Below are 19,087 nucleotides of genomic sequence, written 5' to 3' on the forward strand. Positions count from 1 at the left end.
ACTCAGAATAGTAGAGGGCTTTGGGGGTAAATCAAAGGTCACTAAAGAGTAGTTCAAACCCACACTAAGAAAAATGGAAACTGGGAAGACAAGCACAAAGACACAGAAAAGATAGTGACCCGCGCCAGTTAGTGTAAAGCTGTACCAATGGGTTGCAAGCATGCATTTCAATAATCATAGAGGAAGAGGACAAAAGTAGAGTGGGCGGAATGCTTGTATATTACTGAGTTAACTTACTAAGCACCTGAACTAGATGCTGTTATTCCCAGGACATGAAAATGACTGGAAAATGTTTATTCCTTCTAAGGGAGAAATATCTCAAAGTCACTCATTAGAAAAAATAATGTATAGATGGAAGAGCAAAAGAGGTGGCAAGAAACCATCAAACCAAAATGAAAGTATTAATATGGAGGATTTAGTATCCATGGCCCTAGAAAAGGAAATCCATGAAACAAAGGAAAAATATAATACACCAAAAAAAACAAACAAAACAAAACAAAACAAAACAAAAACAAAAGAAACAAACAAAAACCAAAAAACAAAAACCAAAAGTCAGACTACATTGTACTCTCATTTCTGCTGCTGTGAAGAGAAGGGTTTGTTTCAGCTTGCTCTGCTAGGTTTCAGTCAGGACGAGGACTTCTAACAGCTATCCATAGCACCTCTCCAGGGAAGCTACATTGGCTTGCTGCTAAGCTCAGTTCAGGACCCCTTCTAGGAAATGGTGCCTTCGGGTCAGTTACCTACACTGAGACAAACCCCCCTCAGGTATGCCCACCTAATGTACCCAACCCTTCATTGAGACCGTCTTCCCAAAATATAGATTGTGTCTGTGACAATTAATGTTAACCATCACAGACTAATCCCTATAGGAATTAATTTGTATAAAACCTTAAATACAAGCATCAACTTGGGAAAGATATTTATAACACATAAAACAAAGGAAAGTAGCAATACTATAAGTAATACTGTAACTTATAAACGGAGTAGGAAAAAAACAACAGAGAAGCGCTTATAGCCTAGGAACACACCAACAGATTGTTCATCTTCACTACTAACCAGAAACATGAAAGGACAAAAGCTACCCTCTATCAAATGTGAGCAAAACCACTTTAATCTGTAATATTAAAGGTTGATGTGGGTTGGGGAGAAAAATTAACACTACAAAATTAACAAGTTACATTTGTTTCTGGGAGTAAACTGAATGACAGTCATTTTGGAAGGCAATTTGAAAACTAAAAACATCTATGTATTAAAAGTGTGTACATGCTTTACGAGTTCTACTTACACACACTGAATTAAAAGAACTGACTGTAGAGCTGGAAATGGTGTCGATCTGAACTGTGCAGCACAGCAGCTTCACATGCTCTCCTATCCTCTCTTATTCTGGGGGTTTAATCTGTTTGTTTCCGTTTTCATTTCGCTTTGTGATTGAGACAGTTTTTCTCTACATACCCTAGATAGACTGGAATTCACTATGTAGAACAGGTAAGTTGGAGCTAGCATTAATCCTCCTGCCTTGGTCTCCCAAGTGCTGGAATTGTAAGCATCCTGGCTTCATAACACGGAGTTTTCTATGGCCATTGACAACGTGAGTTCGTTATAATAAAATGATTTCATAAATTAATGAAAAAATGCAAGGTAGTAGACCAACATCTATCAATGGACGGATCTTAGAAACACATTATATAGTAAATTACAAATACACAGTTTGATTTAATAACTAGATTTGTGGTTTTCTGACACTGGTCTTTTCATATGAATTAAATATACATAAGGCAGAACTCTGGAGCGATCCCTATGAATATAACGCACACAGAAGCTCTGGAAGGCACTGGGATGGAGGGCTATGGAGAAGTACAAGGGCTGGTTCAAGAAGACATTTCTGAGATCTAGACAGCATACTTTTCTAACTTTAAAATTATTTTCTAGAGTAATGACAGCAACATGCAAGAGATATACATACATACATACATACATACATACATACATGGCCCTGAACTATCCCCAAGCTGTCCTCTGATATCTCTGTGCACGTGTGTGGTCACACACACACACACACACACACACACACACACACACACACACAGCTAAAAAATGAAGAAACAAATAGTTCTAACCATCATACCAGAGCCGTGAGAATGTCCGTGACCTCCATGATTGAAAACAAATATTCCTACTAGGTTTACCACAAATCCAAGAATCGAAACAAGCAGCAGTCTCTCGTGGTGTACATCTGGAGGAGCCAATGCTCTCTAGAAAACACACAATACAGGGAAACAACATTGATACAATTCTAGATTGAGCAACTGGTGGCAATATGATGCAGTGTTAAAATTTTAGAAGTAAAAGTGTTTAAAACTCCTGCTAAAAGTTGAGACAGCTCAAACTACTCTTTGCATATTACAGAAAAAGGAACAATTACTGTTTCTAAACGAAGGCAAGTAGGTGTGAGGATATGTGGTTCTAAACCTGTTTCTCTTGCCCTCTGTAAATTCACTAATCTTCACATCTTCCTTCCATTTTTACAAAATGTACACCAAGTATTTAAAGTTCACTAGCAAAGCTCCCAGGTTCTAGACTCCAGGTTGTTCTTTTTTAAAAAACAACTCCTAAAGGCCCTCATTACACAGACTGCACCTCTACTGCTCACTAGCAACGCTTCATTCACAGCGTTTACTGTTTCCTTGCTTCCCATCTCAAGACATTTCATATAATGTAAATGTTTCAACTATTTCCTAAGTCCTCCTCTAAACACAAGACAAACCTCAATACACGATAGTTGGAAAGGTCTCAATTACTATTACAGCTTTAAAAGGCTTTCATTGAAAAGGTCATTTCCTGACTTTAACGATTTTCTACTGTACCTCAACGCCTTCTGAGAAAATAAAGAAAGCAGTGAAGATCAAAAACAGCCCATTGACAAAGCCAGCCAGGACTTCCGCTCTAACATACCTAAAGAAGAAGAATGAGGTAAACTGAATTATACGTCTTAAAATCCAAATGACCACATACATTTCAGAGATTATAAAGCATATTACATAATTTTAAGTGCCAACAAAGTCTTTTTATTTATAGAAAACATTTATATGATAATGTAAACAAAACGAGAAAACTAATTTACTGTGAATGATTTTTAATACCAAATGTCACAAAACACAGACTTCAGAACGCAAAAGGCCTCCTGATAGTAACTGAGCATAAAAGGCCTGTCACAGAACTGTGAGTCTCAAGTCACCGCTGAAGGGACAAAGAAAGTCAGAGAATGTGCCCAGGACATCTGTTTTACACATACTTCTTCCTCCCTTTCTGAAAATGCACGCTTTGCTTCATACCTTATAGTGATGACGTCTTCAGGAAATGGAGCGCTGATCTCAAGCAGGGTTAAAGCACCCCTGCATCCCTGCATCCCTGCATCGTGGCAGAGACAACCTGAGATGTTTGTTATCTTTTCCTAAGACTAACATATCAGCCTAAACGTTTGTTTATCTATTTTTAGAATTGACTCTGTCTTCACATCGCTCTAGGAGACCATTTTTAAATGCCTGTCCTTTCTCTCTGGCATCCAGTGTTTTCTGCTTCCTACGTAGGTGAAGCCCTGGGGGAAGATCTCACTCATCTCTACGGCATGTTACAGGCATGGAAACGACTTTTACTTTATGTTTACATATCTTCGCGTTAGTCCAAGTGTGTTCACGTCCACTAGTCCTTCATCAACACTGCAGAGCAGCAAAACTCCTCTTTCAGATACTGTGTGGTGCCATTCACCTGCAACCCCAGCAGAGGCTGGACCAGGAGGATTGTGACATCTAGGCCAAGTGAGACTATGTAAAGAGCCTATCTTTATTTTTGTTTCCATTTATTTATTTATTTATTTATTTAAGGTTTTTTGGAGACAGGGTTTTTCAGTATAGCCCTGACTATCCTGGGACTCACTCTGTAGATCAGGCTGGCCTCTGCCTCCCGAGTGCTGAGATCAAAGGCATGTACTACCACTACCACCTGGCTTAGCTAGTTTTCTATATCAACTTCTAAATGTAATGTTCTGCTGTAAAAACATTTTTTTTCAAGTAAAGAGAACATTTTCTTTTCTAATAGAAGACTGCTGTATGTAGAGACCTTCTCAGGATGCCCTGGAACTCAGTGAGAAGCTACAGCTAGGCTTGAAATTACCTCCAAGTTCTGGAAGTACAACCGTATGCAATCAACCATGCTGGGCTGAACAAACTTGTCACGGCCCCTCTACCTAGTTACATTTGAGTCCATCCCATCAGATTGATGCAGCACAGTATGAATCTTTACACTCCATTTTAAACAGATACAAGAAAATAAATCATGTACTATTCATTAAAGCATGTACTTTTTTGGAGAAAAGTTTACTAAATTAAAGTAATATACAGCCAGTTTTCTATAACTAACACTAAAAGAGATTTATCTAATAAGTCAGTAGAATTACTGTTCAAACAAGAGCATTTTTGCTCTCTCCCTCTAGTCCCAGAGCTAATACTTGACAGAAAGCGTCTGTTTCTCAGCTCACTAAATTTCACGATCAAAGGCAAGAACGTTTTTAGGCGTCTTTTGGTAGACATGTTTCATGCACTCTCATGGTGCATGGGTTAGCTTAGTACACTATTGCATCTGGTAAAACAAAGAAAGCTAGACAAATGATCATAGATGATCATGTTTACCTGAACGGAGTAAGTCTTAGAATTAAAATGCAATTTATGAAAGATTGCCCAAGCATGGCTCATGTCTGAACTCCTCAGCCAAGGCGAGAAGCACAGACTAAAGAGGGTGAAGGAGACAGGCCAAGAGGAGTATGGGAGGGGAGGGCAAGAGTGAGAGTCAGGAGGGATGAGCATGAGGATATGGTGCAAAGTTGACAGACAGACAGACAGACAGACAGACAGACAGGCAGGAGGTGAGAAACAGACATGAGAAAGGCCCGAGGAAAGAAATGAAGGAGGGAAGGAATTAACACCATGACAAAGGTGGATATTAGTTTTCATTTCTGATGAACAGAATGGTAGTAAGAAATGGCCTTTGAACTCAAAACAGGAAAATCAGGAAGTTTAAATCAAATAATGAAAACCCCATTGCTTCCCCAATCAGTGGGGCAGGAAGTCAGTTCTGCTCTAATCTGGATCATCAAAGGTCCTTACACAGTAAGTGACTGAGTGTACAAATCAGAGATGAAGTCAGCATATATAAGAACAAAGCTAAAAAGACAAATAAAACCATTTTGTGAAATGATTTGAAATAACAGCAAAGTATCCCTTTAGTAACAGAATAGAAACAAACATAGGTTTCATATCATTTTCTTTGTCAGAAAAAGAAAAAGGTTCTGAGGAAGCCCTCACACAGCAACAACATATCCCCTACATTGTCTTATCCCCAAACAAAAGTTCTATACGAAAAACATTACGTTACAGAGTCTGATCATATATTTTCAAAAAATCTTTTATTTTTGGGATTCTAATGTAATTCTTCATCTCCCCATTACCTTTCCTTCCTCCATACACTTTTAAAACAGGCAAATCTAATCCAGGAAGTTAGAAGGTAGCCCTGAGGGAGGTGCATAGGAAGGACTATAAAAAGTCTGACAAGTAAGTTCAAAATCTCACGGCTTTAAGAGTTGTATATTTTTCTGTGTATCTTAATAGTTCAATAAACGTATTTTAAAGACTTACCCATAAGAGAAAGCGTCATTATCTCTCCACTTGGAAATGACAGAAGCTGCCAATCCAGCCAATATGGCAGTACTATCAAAAAACATGTGGAACGAGTCGGAGATCAAGCCTAGGCTGAAAAAGAACAAATATAATGGTGCGTTATAATACAAAGCAAAGAGTAGCCTCTCCCTAACAACTAAGGTCCATCTGGAATTACCTCCTAAGGCAGTACTGAAGTACGACACAGAGAGAAAGGCCCTGTTAACTAAAAGCCCAGCGCTGTTGAGAACAGTAAAAACAGCCATGTGCACATGCAGCAGCACAGAACTCGCCCACTGTCCGTCACAAAGGTCCATACTGCCGACGTGGGGGAGGCCCTTATCCTAGGGCAAAGAAGCCTGCTGTCATTATTATTGTTAAAGATTTGTTTTTGTTTTACTTTATATGTATGACCACCTGCATGCATGCATGTGTACCCCATGTGTGCCTGATGCCCATGGAGGCCAGAAGAGAGTGTTAGATTCCTAGATACAGAGTTACGGACAGTTGTGAGCTGCCACGAGGATGCTAGTAACTGAGCCTGGGTCTTCGGCAAGAGCAGCCAGTACTCTTAAAACTAAGTTGTCTCTTCAGGCCCATGTCTGTTATTAACTGTCCACTCTCAGCTCTCAATCTGTGATAGCTTCTCTGTGCTGATACAACCAGAAAACCCTTTTACCAGCTGTCAGAACCTTCATATTGGATTTCACTGCCTCTAGAACTACAAGTTTAACAAACTTCTACTTTTTTCCTTAAAATTTATTTACTTATTATGTATATACCTATATATATATGCCTGAATACCAGAAGAGGGCACCAGATCTCATTATAGATGGTTATGAAGCCCATGTGGTTGCTGGGAATTGAACTCAGGACCTCTGGAAGAGCAACTAGTGCTCTTAACCTCTGAGCCATCTCTCCAGCACCAAACCTCCATTCTTTATTTAAAAGAAAGGAAGGAAGGAAGAAAGGAAGAGGGAAGAAAGAAAGGAAAGCAAGCAAGCAAGCAAGAACTCTGACACTCGGGGGCTGGAGAGATGGCTCAGAGGTTAAGAGCACCCGACTGCTCTTCCAGAGGTCCTGAGTTCAATTCCCAGCAACCACATGGTGGCTCACAACCATCTGTAATGGGCTCTGATGCCCTCTTCTGGTGTATCTGAAGACAGCTACAGTGTACTTATATATAATAAATGAATAAATCTTTAAAAAAAAAATTAAAAAAAAAAAGAACTCTGACACTCATTGAACCTGAACTGAACTGAATCGAAAACCACAGCAGAAATGACAGCATGTCTTCAGCAAGCTTGTGACATGGCAAGAGAAATCTACCAAGACCACAGAGAGACCTGGCTGTAGTACAGACTTGCTGAAAGCTGAGAACTGATCAAGCATCATGATCGATTATATGATTAGAGGCTGGAGAGATATGATCAAGTATCCAGTACTCTACTACTCTAAATCTTACACCAAGCACAGGTCCATAAGAGCAACAAGAAAACTGAACTGTCAGGAAAATTCATCATCAGAAATAAACCCCCAGACTCAAGCCTAGATCAACTACGGACCACCTTCAAATCCCTACTACAGTCTACGGTCATGAAGGTACAGAGGTGAGCCATTTCTGTACATAGTAACTATAAACTCAGGCTTTACTTTAAATATAATACTCAGTATGTAGTAACTATTTGTGACATAATCAAGCATTATGTGAAGTACTTAAAGGGAGAAGAGAGGAGAAGATGAGTACTATTATCAAAGACTCCCAGTGAAGAACTAAGGCAAGCAGCAGAGTCAGAACCAGAAAGCGCCCAGATCTTAGAACTGTCAGAGAGCTTTTTTTTTTTTTTTTTTTGGGTTCTTTTTTTCGGAGCTGGGGACCGAACCCAGGGCCTTGCGCTTCCTAGGCAAGCGCTCTGCCACTGAGCCAAATCCCCAACCCCGTCAGAGAGCTTTAAAATAAATATGATTAGAGACCGGAGAGACTGCTCGGTAGTTAGAAAACATCAGATTACGTTCTAAGCATCCACAGTGGCTCACAAACGCCTGTAATTTCAGTTCCAGGGGATCCAACACCCTCTTCTGGCCTCTGTGTGCACCAGGCATGCATTGATGCACAGACAAATACAAATAAAAAAATAAAGAATGCATTAAAAAATATGCTGTGAAGCTGGAGAACATTCATGAACAAAAGGAGAATTTCCATAACAGAAACTTTACATGAAAGAATCAGATGGACAGCTACAGCGTACTCATGACAGCTACAGTGTACTCACATACATAAAATAAATAAATCTTAAAAAAAAAAAAGACTTAAAAAAAAAAGAATCAGATGAAGTAATTGAGAATTACCCAAAATTTCTGAAAGAAAGTGAATCATAATCCAGGGTAGTTAGTTAGTGAGTACCATGGGGAGAGGGTAAGACCTACATGTTGACAGAAAGGGGAAATGTAAGTCACAGACTATCCTTACCGGAAATGATTCAAGTCAGAACATAATATGACAACATGTTCCAAGACATGAGGGGTTCGGCTTACTTCTATTCTTTAAGGACAACTGAGATTTCTTTTTAAATGGGAAAAAATATCAAAACCAAATGTTTATTCTTTGACAAGATCAAGGAAATTGGCAACCATTATGTCAACTGATCCATGAAAAAGACCCAAGCCTCAGGCATGGAGGCTGTAACTGCAGATGACAGAAGTTAAGGGAAGTTGAGGCTGGGCCACACAGTGAGTTTTTATCAAAAACACCAATGACAACAGAAACATTCTTACCACTAAAACCAACACCAAGGAGGGATACTGTTGACTTTACAGAATGGAAAGGAATAATAAGGAAAGATTATGAACTATATGTAACAAACCATCTAAAAACAAGTCTGAGAGGCAACAAATGTCATAAATCTATCTGAAAGTTAATCTGAACCCTATGGTGAGAAAAGACTGACTTGGTTCTTTGAAAGCTTACAGCAACAACTATCAACAAAGTGTTCCCTGTTGGCCTCACTAAGCCACAAGCATTTAAAAACACTATGAATCTTTCATGATCACTTGGAAAAAAACAGAAGAGAATACGTCCCCAGGGTAAGACCAGTGTTAGATTAAGACCAAAGCCAGATGAGCCAATGAGAAAGAAACTGTGTACCAGTACCTCTTATGAATATGAATCCGAAATCCCTCAACAAGACACCAGGAGGCAGATCCAATAATGGGATTCAAGAGTAAACATATCCTGACCAAATGTGACTAAATTCAAGAACTCATGGATACTATATAAAATCAATCAATGTATCATATGAATAAAGGACAAAAATTTCAACAGACAAAAGACATTGCATAAAATGTAGCATACCTGGTGACTGAAACGCAAAGACTCTCCTTGACTTTCTTTATGACAGCTACAGAAAGATACAGCTGGTACTGCCATTAAATGGTAAAATTCACTGACTAAAAGCGAAAAGCTGTTTCCCCAAGATCAGGAACATGACAGTGATGCCCCTTTTCATTTGTTAGTCATCATTTTACTGAGAATCTAAACAGAGCAGTAAGGTAGGAAACAAAATCAAAGTTCCTCGGAGTAAAAAAAGAGAAACTATGTATATTTATAGATGCTATTATCTTACATATAAAAATATTAAAAAGAATACATAGAAAACCCTGCTTGAATCAACATCAAAATAATTTTCATTCCTACATGGTAACAAAGAACAAAAGTTAAACATTTAACTTAAAATTTAACTTTAAAAGTTAAAAACAACAGCATTCAAAAGAAAAATTAACATTTTGAAGGATAAATTTAACAAATGCTAAAACTTATACTCTGACACTATAAAATATTGATAAAATTAAAAATTACCTAAAAAATGGGAAAAATATAAAATGGCCTACACTAATACATCTACACTTCAATACCAGGCTTACGGGGTGTGGCGGGGGTAGAGGAGGGGTGAGGGGTGGAGAACAGGACCTACCAATCAGTGCTCTGGCCACCTTGCCAAAGGCAATGGTTGTCATGGTTTTCACCCATTCCACAAAGGCTCCTTCCATAGCAGCAGGCACAGTGAGTCTCATCGGAGCCACTAAAGCTCAGTCAGTCCAAGGCCCAAGTTCACTGCCGAATCCTCCTTTCTTGATGAAAATTGTCCTCTCTTGCCTGCGGAACTGGGTTCCATCCACCACCTTTCTCTTTCACTGAGTTTTAACTCTTTACTACTCAACTCTTCCCCTGAGTTCCAAGGCTCTGGACCACAGAAAGAGCTTCCTACCATAGACCTGTGTATTCTCTTTCCTTTGTTTCCCACAGCCCTAAGGAATGGCAAGGCGACACTTCAACTTCATCCTTTTCCCCACTTTCCAACTCAGAGGCTAACCCAGATGGGGTAGCCTTATGTCTCTTTCGTGTTATAATTGTTTCCTCCTTTCCAAAACCAAGTTTCCTCTGGGCAGCCATCTTGGCCTCAACCATACACCTCACTAAGTGAATCAGGACACAGTGACTGCTGCTACAGCAATGGAGCTTACAACTGCCCACACACAGAGAAACAGAACCATAACTGGGTCTGCACATGTGCTACCCTCAGATCCCTCAGCTTGAGCTCAGCAAGAGCAATGCCATCAGTCTTCCCAGAGGAGACACACCTCCTCCTTATGAGGTGGCAACAACAAATGAAAGCACAGTTCTACCTAAGTCCAATCTGGGGAACCAATGGCTTTACTGGTAACTGTAAGAAACAGCCAATGATTTATTTATTGCAGACCATGGGTGAGGGCTTACTTGCTGAAGTGTGTGTAACTCCCAAAATACTACTATACCATCAAAAATAAACCTCACTCCAGCAAGGATGATGGATTCCTCACAGCTACATGTGGTCTATATATTCGCCATCTTCAGAAATCAGGAGGTTGCAATTAAATCCATGTTTTAATTTCTTAATGTTTTATTCTATAAATGGCTTTTAAGCAACAATAAATCATCTTTAAAAACAGAATGCTTTCTAGATAAATATAAATTAATAAACATTTACTGATACCTATCTATCATCTATTCATTTAATAAAACACTGCCATGGACTGTTAAAGTTTGACCCTCAGTAGATCGAATGTGACTTTGTTCCGACAGGCTCACCACAGACAGACTTGGTTAGGAGGAACTCAGAAGAGGTCCTGACTCGTGTCTTTATTTAAAAGATGTAGAAGTTTGGAAGAGACTCCCACAGAGACCGAGTGATGTAAAGCAGAAATGAGGATAATGCTGCAGCAGCCAAGGAAATGGCAAATGTGAACAATGAAGCACAGGACGCTAGAGCAGCTTCTTCCCCAGATAACCTGGAAAGCACACCCTGGAGCTTAGATCTACCGCCCGACTAGAGACTCTGCTGTGCTGCCACTTCTAATCCTATAGACTATAGCAGGCAACATACATACATACAAACATACATACATACATCATACATACATACATACATACATCATACATACATACAAACATACAAACATACATACATACATCATACAAACATACATACATACATCATACATACATACATCATACATACATACATACAAACATACATACATCATACATACATACAAACATACATACATCATACATACATACATACATCATACAAACATACATACAAACATACATACAAACATACATACATACATCATACATACATACATACATACATACATACATACATACATCATACATACATACACACACATTATATATTTTGTGGAACCGGGATGTACCACTGCATTATATTCCAATGGTAGTTTTTAGCATTTAATAAAATGTAACTCAACCTGAAAAACTACTTCCTCTTCTGAAATGGAAGAGCACCATGTTCTTTTAGAGCAGGTGATATGAAGCCCTTTCTCTGAGCCTAGGGTCATGATGTGAAAGTCACTTAGCTACAGATGAGTAGATAAAAACAACATGAAAAGCCTCCGCTTCTCATTCTATGTAAGAATACTGGCAGGACAATGTGAAAGTCATTGCTCGTCTTCAGTACTAGCAAGCATTACTCACTATGAGTTCTCATTTGGACTGTACAGCAGTGTTCTTTAAAACATAAAGGTAGGGACAGTAAGCTGATTCAGAAGGGAAAGGTGCCTGACACCAAGCCTGACACCTGTGTTCAAGGCCCAGGACCCACAAGGTGGAAAGAGAGAGTCAATTCCCACAGGCTATCCTTTGGTCTCTACATGTCCACCAAGACATACACACGTGCACACACACTGAATAAAATGTAATAAAAACTTTTGAAAAATAAAAAGCAAAGTAAAACATAAAAGTGGCACAGATATTACCTAAGATTATGGATGTGTACATGAAGTAAAATGTAATAAGGAAAAAACAAGTTCCTATAATCAGCATACTTGTTTTAGGTTCCTCTTTAAACAGTAATCTCTTTTTAAAAGTGTCATGATATGTTTTTATGTGACTCGTTGAAGACATTTTAATGAGAGAGATTTACTATAGCATAAAGGAGAAAGGCCAAGCAACATATAAGTAAAACAGAACTTGAACAGGCCTTACATAACAAAAGTGAAATCACCCATGGTTCACACCTGTAGTCTTGCCTGAGAAGAGAGTACCTCTATAAGTCTAGCCTGGCTACCTAATAAGTACTAGGCTAGCCTAGGCTACAGTGTTTTGCTACCTACAAAGAACAGAATAGAAAGAGGGTAGGAGATGCAGGATGATGTTATTATGCAGCAAGGCGAGTCCAGGGTAAGGCATAGCCTACCATTGGATGAGAAGGAAGGGTAGGTGGGGACAAGTCTAGGAAGAAGGGAGGAGGAGGAAGGAGAGGGATCAGGTTGGAGTCTACGGAGGAGGATGGTTCAGATGTAGGTGAACTAGACTGATTTTATCTTGTCAGGGTGGGCGGTTTATATCTTTATCAATTAGCAGTGAATTTATTATGTGGATGAATTTTGGATTGAGAATTTAACATGTAAATCTAATTGCTAAATTACAAGTTTCTGGAACTTTGATTTTACTAGGCTAAAGAGGACAGTGTGTGAAAGAAATGGTTGAGAGGCAATTGGAGTGTGCGGATCTGATTCTGTTGCCTTCGCAGAGTGAGAAGGCCCGGGCCTGCAGAACAAGATATGTATGTGAGTGTCAGGCATGGTAACTACTGCCTAGAGGACCACACAGAGAGGGCAGCTAAGACAGCCAGGAGTGGGAGGCTTGCGGACGTCAGAGCAGGGTATCAACTGGAGCAATCCAGCTTGCAGGAACTGAGAGCAAATGATCCTCTTTAACCTTTACCGAAATAAGGAGGGGGTAGGGGCAGGAGGAAAAGGGAAGGTAACTTCTGAAAAGTATTTCATTTTACATTCGGAGTGGTAGCATGAATCTATAATCTGGCCCTGGGATGCTTGAGACGGGCCTAGTATAAGACCAGTTTTTAAAAAAGAAAAAGAAAAAAAATCCACTTGTGAAAATAAAGGCAAAAAGAAAAACCTATCGATTTTAAGAGATGTAAGATCTTCCCAATCAGCTAAACAAACACTAGGCATGGGTGTTATCTAGATTCTTCTCTATATAATATAATGTAAAAAGAATGCATAATAGAGGACACGTGAACATTTACAATTGTTTAGGGGTGGCTGTCATTGTTAAAGCATCAGCACTAAGCAAATATGGAAAGACTGCACCTCATATCTGTTCAGGTCACTCAGCAGTGGACACAGAGACAGAGTAAGACAGCTTGTAGGTTGTATACGATGGGCGATGGCTCCACGAGGTCCACCATACTATTTATATCTGCTTAAGATTTTCCATCCTAAAAACTTTCTCAAAGGGTCTATTGGTAACTGAGCTAATCGTCTATTCACGGTGGTTGTTAAATTATTAATTCCCATTTGAAGACAAGGGATTATCTTGAGTCACAAACCCCTGCCCAGCTGATTTCCATAATGTGAAATAAGAGGGCTAAGAATACATTTATTATCAAGATATTAGAAAAGCAGACTGTCAATGAATCTTTCACAAAATTTAAGGTGGGAAGTGACAGAGAAAGCTACTAAATTCAAATTCAGGTATTCTCTCTCTCTCTCTCTCTCTCTCTCTCTCACACACACACACACACACACACACACACACACACACACAAACACATGTGCACTCAAACAAACAATGACATATGAACACACCTAAAAAACAGAAAAGAAAACAAGAATTCTGATTATTAGTAAAGTGATGATCTGTAGTGAAATAACTTACAACACCACAGCATTCTATGATCCTTAATGTTCTTCAAAATGAAATATTTATCTAAGCTTTTAAGATGTAAAATAAAACTATAAGCAAATTCATTGCCAGCAATACCACCACAGCTGGTTAAGTTGTCATACAAAAAGAAGTTTGAAAAAGACTAAAATAACTTTAAATTTTAATATAATAGAAAACTATGCAATTAACAAGAATACTTTTCACCAAGAAATTACTTTACGAGAATCTTCTATGTACATTCCATAAAAACAGAACCAAATAAACCCGATATAGCCTTAAGCATTTCTAGGACAAATATTTATTAAAGCAGAAACATCAATCTTTAGCTTCATCAGTATCTAAGTGAGACTATTTCCAAGAGTTGTGGTAGATGATATAACTGAAATTAATTCTTAAATAGATGTGAAGCCAATGGACAGCAGCAGAGAGTGAACCACATAAACCAGACACAGTGGCTTACTAGAATATGGGGGTGGGTTGGAGGGGTGGCACCAAACAACCCAGACAAAGGGAGCTGGAGGCCTTACTCTAACTTTGGAAAGAAGAAAACTAAAACACTACCCCTCCACTTCCTCTGTTAAATGGCTTTATCTCTTTCTCCAGTATATATCCCCTAAACCACATTGCTTCTAGACATGACCATGTGATACAGTGTGAGGGACAGCATTGTGTGTTAGCGCACAGATAAATCCATGGACCAATATGGACTTTTTTTTTTCTCTAGATGCTCCAGGCATTCTGGTGCAAGGGAGAGGTAGAGCTCTGCCAACCATCTTGGAAAAAAAGGTATTGTCTGTTCAAACAATTATTGGGTTTGTTTTTTTTCTGTAACTCAGAAAAAAATATCCTTGATGATAGAAAACTACACTCTTATATTACCTTGAAGTTATGCAGTTACCCAACAATAAATGGATGAAAATTAACAGGATCTGCACTGGGCCACACCAGGTTCTCTGCATATGAATTATGGCTTCCAGTTTAGTGTCTTAATGGGTTCCTCAGTGGCTCTCTGTTTCTTGTGCCTTTTCTTGGGCTCTTTTCCTTCAGTTTGTTTGTTTTGTGCAATTCCAGTCTGTTGGGTTTTGCTTTATCTTAGATTCTATTTTATTATTATCCATTAGAAGCCTGTTCATTATCTAATGAGACACAGAAAGGGGGTGAATCTAGTGGGGAAAGGAAGTAGAGAGAAACTGAGAGGAATAGAGGGAGGGGAAACTATAACCAGGCTATAGTACATGAAAAAGAAATCTATTTTCAATAAAAGGGAAAAAAGAGAAAATACTAGAAAGAAAAGCATTCTAGGAGGAAATAAAAATTACAGCTAGTATGCCTACACTTCCCTCCCAATTTCTAAGAACCAAAGAAAGAAGCTTAATTTTTGCCTCTGGTGTTTTAGCAGCTAGCAGTCAGTATAGACAGGTGAGTCACAAGGTCAATCACTCATTCTTTCCTTCATACATATACAGTAAGCTCCTACTGTGTGCCGGGACGCCCGACTGCCACTGTCACAGATGGCACTGTGTGAGCTTTACGCAAAGTCAGTGGGAGGAAGTGCACCGAACTGAGCTCTTCTCCCACTGAAGATGCCTCACCATCGTATATACGGACCAACTATAACCAAGTTCTTCTTTGAAAACGGAGGTCCAAAGGCAGGACTTAACACTTGCTGCTACTCTAGCACATATTTCTCTGCATCTCTGTGAAGGGAAGGTTCTGTCCACACTTTAATCCTCTATGCCGGGAAAAACTCCTTGGCCTTTTATATTCAACAACCTGAAACTTATTTTTGAAGAATGAAGTCAAACATAGAAATGGCCAAGACAAAGTACAGTTTAGGTGAGAAGTAAGCAGAAATAATCCACTATCATAAAGAAATAATGAGGTCGATCAATCAAAAAAAAAAAAAAAACCTGAAAAATTTTGTGTCCAAATAACATAGGAAGTTAAATTATATAAAGACCCAAGTTAAGAAAATTCTTTTTTTTTTAATTCAGTATGTAGTTGAACATGACCTTTAACTTCTGATCTTCCTGCCTCCATCTTCTGGGATTACAGGATTATAGTACTGTGTGTGTGTGTGTGTGTGTGTGTGTGTGTGTGTGTGTGTGTCTGTATTTAGCAATGTTAGGGACTGAATCCAGGGCCTAGCACATGGTAGGCAAGAACTATATCACAAAGCTATACCACAACAACAAACTTCTAACTCCTCCCAAGCACCAAATAATTTGTTTCGTAGCCACTGACACAAACCAATATTGAGACTAAGGATATGAAACTTAATATACAAGGTACAGATGACTGCAGCACAACAGGCAACAACGCTGAACGATTTAACAACACAATGAAAGGATAAACCATTAGGGTATGACAGAACAAGTCACCTGAAAGTTACCCGAAAAAACAGAGGAGCACATCACCTAAGGACAGATAATAAATAAGTCAGGTTCCACTAATTATTTCCCTTGTGCAATGATGTATACTGACCAACAGCTTGGACAAAAGTGGCTTTAGTCCTTTAAGTGATCAGACTGGAAAGGTTCTATACGCCCAGCTTTCCATGAAATAAATGGCTCAGACACTTAAGTTATGAATCCCTAGAGCCAGGTATTCCATGAAGTGATTTATGCCAATGAAAGGTCATAATGAAACATACTATGTATGTACTATAAATGTATATATACATATATATATAAAGCAGCTAGTAAAACGTGTATATGTGTACATAAGCTACAATGTAGCCATAGACTAAGCAGCACATATGCCATAATTATGACACAATGTAAAAAGAAAATATGAAATATTTTATAAATAGAATATATTCACTATTAACATATTATATTCAAATATAAGTTAAGATCGTAGTGTTTTCAACTTATATGATATATTGAAAGTATTAAGTAGTTTATGAGATTAAAAATAATCTGTTATGAGGAATCCTTTGTAATGTACACACAATTCTCAGGGGAATCAAAATGGTTATTAAATAAATTAAGTTACTAATGTTCATTTGACCTTTGTACCCCAAGCAATAACAAAGCCAATAATCTTTATGATTTACTACTTACTAAAGGTTTTGGTTTGTTTGGGGGCTTTTATGTTGTTTGTTTCTTTTTTGAGACAGGATCCCTTAGTTCTGGCTGTCCTGGAACTATGTAGATAGACCAGGGTGGCCTTGAATTCACTCCTGCCTCTGCTATCCAATTGCTGGGATCAAAGGTATACACCAGAGAACAGGTGTCATGATAACCTTGCTGAAACAATTACTTTGCTCAAATACAACAGAGCAAGAGACCAAAGACTATCATCTTTTTTCTCTCTGAAAATGGATTTTAAAAGACAGAGACCAAGTTAGCTTACTATAAGTAACAAAAAATAAAGCACAAATGGCATAGGTTAGTCCAAGACCTTATATAACACACCTAAAGATTCTGGGAGAGTTATATTCCCCCATCTTTTATTAGATTCTTTTTCTTTAATATTTTGTTTTTATCCCTGCATGTGTGTACGTGTCTGTCTGTCTGTGCATGTCTGTTTGTGTCTGTCACATGTGTGTTTATGCTGTGAGGTCAAGAAAAGGGTGTCAGATTCCTGAAGTTGGAGCTACGGGCAGTTGTGAGCCACCAGATATAGAGCTGAGAACTAAATTCTGATCCACTGCAAGAGCACCGAGCACTATTAACTCCAGCCCCTCTCTTATTTAAGTCTTAAAAGGGAATAAAATCTAGAAATGGAGTTAGCACACTTGAGAGGTGTGTTCATTCTGTTATTTGCAGAGCAATTTCACAAGCCCAGAAGTAATCCCAGAGCAAATACTTAAATACTAGTGACTTTATTTCCTTAGTCACACTGGATTCTCTTCTACCTAAATCATGACACCAGAAAACAAAAACGAACAAGCAAAAAGCCCAAAGGTGACACCAAAAGCCATCAAATCAAAATGGCATTCTCAGAAAACTGTAAGGGGTTTTTCTACTGCAATAAAGACATGAGGAAAATCCTGAGACAGGTTAGTTTCACTGTAAAAGACAGTGGCATATGCTTTGTCAAAGGTCTCTTCACAAACCTCTTCAAAAGCCATTCAAAGACCAAATTAATGTGGGCCATTCAGCTCTTCACTCTCATAATCTTAAGGGTGAAATCCAAAAAAGAAAAAAGAAAAGAAAGAAAAACCACACCACACCCAGGCTAAGTTAGCTAATAGAATTCTCCCATTTTTCCTGAGGCATAGCAAAGGCAAGCTGTTAGAAAAGAGATTCATTCCATCTGCCTCCCCCCAAAAAGAGGAGGGGGCCTGCCTGTCAGTTTTGCTTAATGGAGTTTCAGGAAATGAAAGGGTCCCCGATCTTAGAACTGCAACCCTGCCCTTTGGTGAGTGTATGCGAGAGCAATGCAGCCAAAGTGGTAGTGGTAAAGGTAAGACAAGAACCTGCCTGTAAGAAGCTACGTGGCACTAAGCAAATAGTGGCTGGTCTCCCTCACCCTCTGCTTCCGCCCCAATCATCTTCCCCTTTGGTTACCAGTTGCTCCAGATGCCGTAGAGTAGTTCCACAAAAGCGAAAGAGAGGTTCAGGCACAGGAAGAAAAACAGGTTCCGGGATGTCTTGTCAGACAGGATGGACCTGGGTACGAGAAAGGTGATTAGAAGCAAGCAGGAGACAAGGGGGTGGCCGGGACCCTGAAATCGGGTTCCCCTCTCAAAATCCACCCAGTACACATGCTTCTTCCACCAAAGCAGGAGGGTGACGCTCCCATCCTGGACCTCAGGCCATCCAAAGCTCCCAGCTTTGTCTCAGCCGGCCGGGTAGCCCCCTCCCAGCAAACACAGCACCCCGCACCTAAACCAGCCTGAAATCTTGCCGAACAGATTGAACTTGGGTGGCTTGTATTCATCATCCTTGATGGACAGGGGCAACATCTTCTCCACCCGGCGAAAGGCCGGGTCTCTGTCCCTCTAGAAGTGACTCGGTATGGTGGCGGCAGTGACAGCAGAGACGATTCAGACGCGGATCCCAAAGCGCTTGACGGCCGCGGCACCGCCGCGAGACACAGACACAGACACACACCCGGGAATTCGAGGACTTCCGGCCCGGGCCGCGCAACGCGTCCTGGGACGGGAAAGCGG

The 19,087-nt window shown here is 39.4% G+C and overlaps 1 protein-coding gene across 2 annotated transcripts in view; it reads right to left on the minus strand.

Moving 5' to 3' along the window:
* Positions 1–19,074, minus strand: part of Slc30a7 (solute carrier family 30 member 7) — a 62,288-nt gene extending 43,214 nt beyond the window's left edge. The window contains exons 1-5 of one of the 2 annotated variants that reach the window (XR_005500303.2): positions 18,801–19,074; positions 18,483–18,584; positions 5,691–5,804; positions 2,868–2,955; positions 2,129–2,255 (exon numbers count right to left, since the gene is read on the minus strand). Coding sequence is in view for 1 of the 2 variants with exons in the window: in NM_001191715.1 (NP_001178644.1) it covers positions 2,129–2,255; positions 2,868–2,955; positions 5,691–5,804; positions 18,483–18,584; positions 18,801–18,880 (511 nt within the window). In the remaining variant the exon portion in view is untranslated. The remainder of the gene's footprint in view (positions 1–2,128; positions 2,256–2,867; positions 2,956–5,690; positions 5,805–18,482; positions 18,585–18,800) is intronic. The other variant, NM_001191715.1, reaches the window with a different exon arrangement.
* Positions 19,075–19,087: the final 13 nt, after the last annotated feature.

The sequence above is a fragment of the Rattus norvegicus genome, chromosome 2 (assembly GCF_036323735.1).
Source record: "Rattus norvegicus strain BN/NHsdMcwi chromosome 2, GRCr8, whole genome shotgun sequence".
Taxonomy (NCBI): Eukaryota; Metazoa; Chordata; class Mammalia; order Rodentia; family Muridae; genus Rattus; species Rattus norvegicus.